This window comes from Rutilus rutilus (genome assembly GCF_951802725.1).
Source record: "Rutilus rutilus genome assembly, chromosome: 4".
NCBI lineage: Eukaryota > Metazoa > Chordata > Actinopteri > Cypriniformes > Leuciscidae > Rutilus > Rutilus rutilus.
This window is the reverse complement of record NC_140212.1, coordinates 1,927,813-1,935,312: the sequence shown is the minus strand read 5'-3', so window position 1 is coordinate 1,935,312 and position 7,500 is coordinate 1,927,813. Positions and strand designations below refer to the sequence as shown.

Genomic DNA, 7,500 nt, shown 5'->3' with positions numbered 1-7,500 from the left:
TAGGCTCATTTTCCAACTCCCCCAGAGTTAAACAGTTGAGTTTTACCGTTTTCGAAACCATTCAACCGATCTCCGGGTCTGGCGGTACCACTTTTAGCATAGCTTAGCATAGATCATTGAATCGGACAGGACCATTAGCATCTCTCTCAAAAAAATGACCAATATGATATGACGCAGCGCCTGAAAATAGTCCCCAGCTCGGTAGACTATAGGGTCGACTATTTTCAGGCGCTGCGTCATATCATTACGCCTGCTGGACTCACGATACGGCATCAAAGTTTCTTGATTATTACGCAGGAATGAGAGTATAGTTCCTAGCCATATCAGCCTAGAAAATCGCAACTTTTCATTTTCCGTCGGTCTTAGTACACGATGTAACTACAGAAGAGTCAAGTTTTAAATAGGAAAAATATCTAAACTCTTTGGTCATTTTTTTGAGAGAGATGCTAACGGTCCTGTCCGATTCAATGATCTATGCTAAGCTATGCTAAAAGTGGTACCGCCAGACCCGGAGATCGGCTGAATGGATTTGAAAACGGTAAAACTCAACTGTTTAACTCTGGGGGAGCTGTAAAATGAGCCTATTTCCAAAAAAAGTGGAGTATCCCTTTAACACACTACTAACTAACTCAACCAGGCCCCGCCCCTTTATTCTGCATATTAATTATTTAAATGAGGAATATTGTGACGTGTTCGTTCCCGGAAGAAACTCAAGACTACAATGGAGGCGTTTCAGGGAGTTCAGAAACACTGACTCTGATATAGAGAATAACTTTACACACTAAAGAGAGATGAACATGGGGAAAGCAGAACAGGAGCTCTTTAAGATCGTTTATATGCTCTTGTATGATGCTTTCTGAATGATCATGTTGTTTGGTTGCAGCAATAGAGATCCTGTCAGATCCTGTGAAGCGCAGAGCGTTTGACAGCGTGGATCCAACATTTGACAACGCGGTTCCCTCCAAGGCCGAAGGCAAAGAGAACTTTTTTGCGGTGTTTGCACCGGTGTTCGAGAGGAACGCGAGGTAAAAGAAAACCTATGAAGTCATTCATATAACACATTCAGTGTACAGAAATCACACCGCCGTATCTCTTTCAATCAGGTGGTCTCTTAAAAAGCACAGCCCGAGTCTGGGAAACATGGACGCTTCTTTTGAAGACGTGGATAATTTCTATTCCTTTTGGTATGTGAATTTGACCAATAGATTTTGAGCCAAAATGGCGTCTAATTCGTGCCTGAGGTGCGAAAAATAATACAAACCTTTTCCTTTCATGTCTGAAGGTACAACTTTGACTCGTGGAGGGAATTTTCATATCTAGACGAGGAGGAAAAGGAAAAAGCTGAATGGTAACTTATATTTTCTCATCATATGCTACTGGTTAAATTGTTACTGCACAGGGTCAGCTAAAACCATTAAAAAACCTGCGTCACTTGAAATAAAATTGATTTAAATTGAAATAAAACAAAATATAAAAAAAAAAAAGCTGAACTACTATCGAATTATTCCTGCAGTCGAGATGAGAGACGGTGGATTGAGAAACAGAACCGAGCCTCTCGAGCTCAGAGGAAGAAGGAAGAGATGAACCGGATCCGGACACTTGTTGGTGAGTGTCATCGGGTCAGACACGACAGATCTCGCTGTGAGCGGCTGTCTGAGTGTGTGTGTGTGTGTGTTGCAGACACTGCCTACAACTGCGACCCGCGGATCAAGAAATTCAAAGAGGAGGAGAAAGCCAGGAAAGAGTCGGAGAAGAAGGCCAAAGCCGAGGCGAAGAAGCGGGAGCAGGAGGAGAAGGAGCGGGTCAGTCCCACTGAACACTTCCTGTTTCAAACGACAGAACTTTTTCATTTTTTACTTTGATCATTTCAGTCACTTTGATTAGTGTGCTTTGCTGTAGCCGTTACTAACCACACATTTAAGCAAAGTATTTTGCACATCATTAATTTGGACCTCTTCAGGTTTCAGTTTTATTATGTGTATAGAGATAGATAGATAGATAGATAGATAGATAGATAGATAGATAGATAGATAGATAGATTCATTAGATAGATAGATAGATAGATAGATAGATAGATTCATTAGATAGATAGATAGATAGATAGATAGATAGATAGATAGATAGATAGATAGATAGATAGATAGATAGATAGATAGATAGATAGATATACAGTAGTCAACATTTGAAGTGGATTAAAACCTTTCATCAAAGTTAGACATGAATTTTGAACAATACCCGTTCTTGTCTTTGGACAACTTTGATGAACTTTTTTGATCCACTTCACACACACACACACCCATATGTTTATAATATTTACACCGGACCAATAACCATGGGGTTTTGTTTTTCTGCTAATAGTTGCAAATGTTCTGTTTCCAAATATTTTGGAGTAAATTTATATTTTAATACTTAAAGTTTGTTTTACATTCCTGTTGTACATACTGTGTACTTGCCATAGTAATTACAATAACTAGGTATTAATGAACTAAACCTACCCTGACCCCATGTTAAGCTCCCGGCTACTTATGTATAGTTACTTTACATGACTCAGTGCTTCACTGTAAGTGCACATACTGTAAGAGTAATTTCAACTGCAATATTTATCACTTCCATGAAAATATACTTGTTTGCAATCAGCAACCCTGTCGTCTAAATCATCTCAAGTTTGGTTTGTGTATATAGCACCATTAAAACAGCAGCTGCTGACCAGTGTGCTTTACAACATCATCGGATAAAATAAATACAAGCAAAAGCAGTAAACTAATTTCACAAATAAAATCAAACTAAATGGCAAGAGAAAATCAAAATACTAACACAAGTCAAATACCCAAAATATGTAATGTGATCTTTGCTGTAATGCTGTGTGTGTGTGTGTGTGTCTCTGCAGGCGCGTCAGGCCGAGGCGACAGCGGCTCGAATGCTGAAGGAGAAGGAAGAGGAGACGGCTCGACAGGCGGCACAACAGGCCAAGAAAGAGAAGGAAGCGCAGAAGAAGGCCTTCAAGAAAGAGCGGCAGAAGCTCAGGAACACGTGCAAGGCATGAAAGCGTCCCTGCTTCTCTCTAGCTGCACTTCTATCACAGATTTGCGCAGAACTTTTGCGATATTTTGTAAATGTCGATAAAAAACGAGGACGGCGTTTCCATTAACTGATGTTATCCTCTCACGATAATTCATTCCAATAAGTATGGCAACCGATGTTGGAATGGGTTTACATACATCCCAGCCTCCGCACTAGCCATTATTTTTAGTCGAAGGAGATGTAGGCGTTTTATTCAAGCATTAAAGGGATCCTTCACCGATTAGCATTAAGCTTTGTATCAGTAGAAACCCGGTAGTATTTTCGAGTGACCGTTCCCCCCCTCATGTCCCCCTGAGACGAGAGATTTCTGTATTGTGTGTCTGGAAAAAAACCTCAGATGACCATCATCTGATCATTTAGCTCATCAGAGACTCTTTTGTCCAGAGGCGAGAGACTCCAGCCAGTAGGAGGAGCTCGTCCCGCATGTGTTCAACCCCCCCATAGGGGGATCTCACCATAAAACGCCCTCTTTTCAGTTTCGAGTCACTAGTAGCCTAGCTGTATCATTTCTCCCGATACTGCCCTCTGTAACCGGGAGGCGTGGCTTGGGAGTGTCCTCGTAGGGCAGCGAAGCAAGTGCATTCTGGGAGTTGTAGTCTTTCATCCACATGAGCCAAAAATACATTTTCTGGCTTTTCTCAGTCTAGAAGGCACCAACTTCTAAACTAACTTCACATTTCTACTACATAAATGACCCAATTTAAATACACATTGATCTTTCCAGCTGTGAAATATGCCTTTAATGGCAAAGAAAGACCCTTATAATTGAGAGCAGCACATATGAGGTGTTTCTGGGTGTTTCTCCCTCATATCCGCTTCAAGCTCTTGATTGTGGCATTTCTTTGTGTATTCAGTATTCCCGTAATACTTTTGTCTTTTATGAGTTTAATGTCTCGTCTTCTGTCACACCGCTCCATCGACGTCAGGTGACTGTAAACGCGCAAAAAACTGTTTCCATTGCAGATTTGCGAAATATTCCTTTTTTGAGCCACCTCATGCGAGCGGAAAAACTTTTTTGCGATTTATTTGCGAAATTGATGTTTTCATTAGGGCATATTTTCAATTCGCAATTTAAATTTGCACAATTTGAAGGGTAATGGAAACACGATTACTGACGTTTCAGCTCTCTGTCAGCCATTCATCTCCATCTCTCTCTCTCTCTCTGTTTCTCTCAGACACAAAGCTACTTCACAGATAATGAAGCCGACAGCGTGAGGATGATGGAGGAAGTGGAGAAACTGTGCGACCGGTTAGAGCTGACCAGGTGAAGGAGTCGTGTTGTGGAAAGCCTTTAAATATAATGTCATTTAACAACTTTTTTATCGAAATGTAGGAGAATAATTGGTTTTTTTTTTGGTATCATTTGTAGTTTGCAGACTCTGAATGAAGCGTTGTCCTCTGGGAATAAAGAACAGAGTAAAGCCGCTCTGGAGAAACAGGTGAGAGAAACACGTCGGTTTACTTCATACATGTTGATTTTGTTGTCAGCAATTAAGTCTCTTCTGCTCACCAAGCCTGCGTTTATTTGATCAATAATACAGTAAAAACACTGAAATATTATTACAGTTTAAAATATCAGTTTTCTGTGTGAATATACAGTAAAGTGTCATTTATTCCTGTGATCAAAGCTGAATGTTCATCATCATTACTCCAGTCTTCAGTGTCACATGATCCTTCAGAAATCATTCTGATATGATGATTTGATGCTCAAGAAACAATTATGATTATTATCAATGTTGAAAACAGTTGTGCTGCTTCATATTTTGGAGGAATAGGATGTTAAAAAGACCTTTATAAATATAAAACAGTGCTACTTTATACAAATACTACTACTACTACTAATAATAATCATTAATAATAATAATAAAATTAAAAATAGCTTATTATAATTATCATTATAATATCTGAAATACTGACTCTTGTTATAGTCTTACATTAATCTAAATGAATGTGTCCTTCCTGAATAAAAGTGTTAATAGTGGATCTGGACCTCAAACTTCTGAATGGTGCTGAAGTCCTCAGGTTCAAGCGTCGAGTATGTGTGTGTGTGTGTGCGCAGGTGCAGGAGGTGAACGTTCAGCTGCAGAAGGAGAAGGATGCGGAGATCCAGGCTCAGCAAGCGTCTCGCAGCGCTGAACACGCCAGCGGAGGAGGAGGAGGAGGACTCAACAACAGAGGCTGGAATGAGGAAGATCTGCAGCTGCTCATTAAAGCCGTCAACCTGTTTCCCGCCGGAACCAACGCCAGGTGAGTGTCCATGCAAACCCGCCGTATCGCAGACCGTGCGTATGACCCTGGTGATCCTGACTGAGGTGTGCTGTGATTGGTTAGGTGGGAGGTGATCGCCAACTACATGAACCAGCACTCCAGCAGCGGGGCGAAGAGAACCGCCAAAGACGTCATTAATAAAGCAAAAACACTGCAGAAACTTGGTAGGTAACACACTTGTTTGTGTTTTATGGGCTTGAAGTATGCTTCATTTGCTTAAAGAGGTCATATTATTCCCTTTTACAAAGTCCTGATGTTGTTGTTTCTCTACTAGAACAGGTTTTTCTGCTTGAATGTTGATTATTCTCCTCATATTCTCCATTGTTGCAGCTCCTCTCTTCCCAGTCTGTCAGTAACGCTCTGTTTAGTTCCTGTCTCTATGAAGCCCCTCCTTCTGAAAAGCACACTGTGCTCTGATTGGTCGGCTGGATCAGTGTGTCGTGATTGGTCGAGTGTTTCGAGTGTGTTTGGGAAATACCCCGCCTCTTACCATAACCGCCAGTTTCAACACACTACTAACTAACTCAACCAGGCCCCGCCCCTTTATTCTGCAAATTAATTATCTAAATGAGGAATATTGTGACGTATTCGTTCCCGGAAGAAACTCAAGACTACAATGGAGGCGTTTCAGAAACACTGACACTGATATAGAGAAGGGACTTTGTCATGCTTAAACGGCAACATTACACACTATTAAAAAGATGATGTAATAAAGCATAACATGTGCTCTTTAATTTGCGACAGATCCTCACCAGAAAGATGAGATTAACCGAAAGGCCTTCGAGAAGTTTAAGAAGGAGCATTCATTCGTCCCTCCCACTGTAGACAACGCTGTGCCATCAGAGAGATTTGACGGTAAGTCGACACAGTTTACACACTGCAGAAACAGTTGAGCGTTACGACATAAGCTCTTCTCCCACTGTGTCCGGCAGCGCCCGAGTCCAACGCCGCACCCTGGACCACAGAGGAGCAGAAGCTTCTGGAACAGGCTCTGAAGACCTACCCGGTGAACACCCCCGAGCGCTGGGAGAAGATCTCCGCCGCCGTGCCCGGCCGCTCCAAGAAGGACTGCATGAAGAGATACAAAGTAAGGCTTTTTTGGCATGACTCTTCAGCCTATTAATTAATCATTTTTTACACAAATGTGACCCTGGACTACAAAACCAGTCACATGGGTACATTTTTTAAACTGATATGTATACATCATCTGAAAGCTGAATAAATAAGCTATCCGTTGATATATGGTTTGTTAGGATCGGACAATATTTGGCTCGAGATACGAGATAATCTGAGGGTGCAAAAAAATCTAAACACTGAGAAAATCTCCTTTAAAGTTGTTCATTTATGCATTCACTCACAAAAATAAATGTTTTATATATTTACGGTAGGAAATTTACTAAATATCCTCATGGAACATGATCTTTACTTAATATCCTAATGATTTTTGGCATAAAAGGAAAAATCTATAATTTTGACCCATATAATGTATTGTCGGCTATTGCCACAGATATACCCGTGCGACTCGAGACTGGTGACGTGATCCAGGGTCACACATAATGACAAGAAAAAGAAACCAGCAATAACATATTAACAAGGTAGAATTAGAAGCTACCAAGTAATGAATAAAATGTTTTCTTTTTAATAAATACTACTACTAAAAATATGATATACAGCATATGATATCAAATCTGTGAGACACTCTTCTTATAATGCAAGTTTATTGAAAAAAGCATTACACACTAGTATTAAACAAATGACCAAAAAAAACAAATATTAGAGGTGGAATAAGATGCCAAGCAATCAAAATATTTTTAAATAATATTAACAATAATAATACAATTTAAAATATCTGAATAAAATAATATTATATCTTATATTGCAAGCTGATTATTACCCAGAACAAATGAAAATGTTTTTTATTAGTAAAATTTAAAATATGTAAATATAATACTAATTACATCATCTGTATGTTATCAATTTTATATTTGTACCACTTTTATTATAATAATGAAAGCTGATTGCTATAGCATTGATACACAAAAAAAAAGCAATAATGCAAAATTTGTATTAAACAAATGACCAAAAAAACTATAACAAATAAGACATTTTAAAATAATTTAATGTGGTTAACAATAATACAATTTAAAATAT

General features: G+C 39.4%; 1 protein-coding gene across 1 annotated transcript in view; it reads left to right on the top strand.

Moving 5' to 3' along the window:
- Positions 1 to 7,500, top strand: part of dnajc2 (DnaJ (Hsp40) homolog, subfamily C, member 2) — a 10,353-nt gene that overhangs the window by 2,321 nt on the left and 532 nt on the right. The window contains exons 5-16 of the mRNA XM_084408311.1: positions 884 to 1,025; positions 1,104 to 1,184; positions 1,283 to 1,348; positions 1,514 to 1,605; positions 1,681 to 1,802; positions 2,888 to 3,037; positions 4,257 to 4,345; positions 4,451 to 4,520; positions 5,141 to 5,328; positions 5,413 to 5,513; positions 6,094 to 6,204; positions 6,282 to 6,436. Coding sequence (XP_084264437.1) covers positions 884 to 1,025; positions 1,104 to 1,184; positions 1,283 to 1,348; positions 1,514 to 1,605; positions 1,681 to 1,802; positions 2,888 to 3,037; positions 4,257 to 4,345; positions 4,451 to 4,520; positions 5,141 to 5,328; positions 5,413 to 5,513; positions 6,094 to 6,204; positions 6,282 to 6,436 — 1,367 coding nt within the window. The remainder of the gene's footprint in view (positions 1 to 883; positions 1,026 to 1,103; positions 1,185 to 1,282; positions 1,349 to 1,513; positions 1,606 to 1,680; positions 1,803 to 2,887; positions 3,038 to 4,256; positions 4,346 to 4,450; positions 4,521 to 5,140; positions 5,329 to 5,412; positions 5,514 to 6,093; positions 6,205 to 6,281; positions 6,437 to 7,500) is intronic.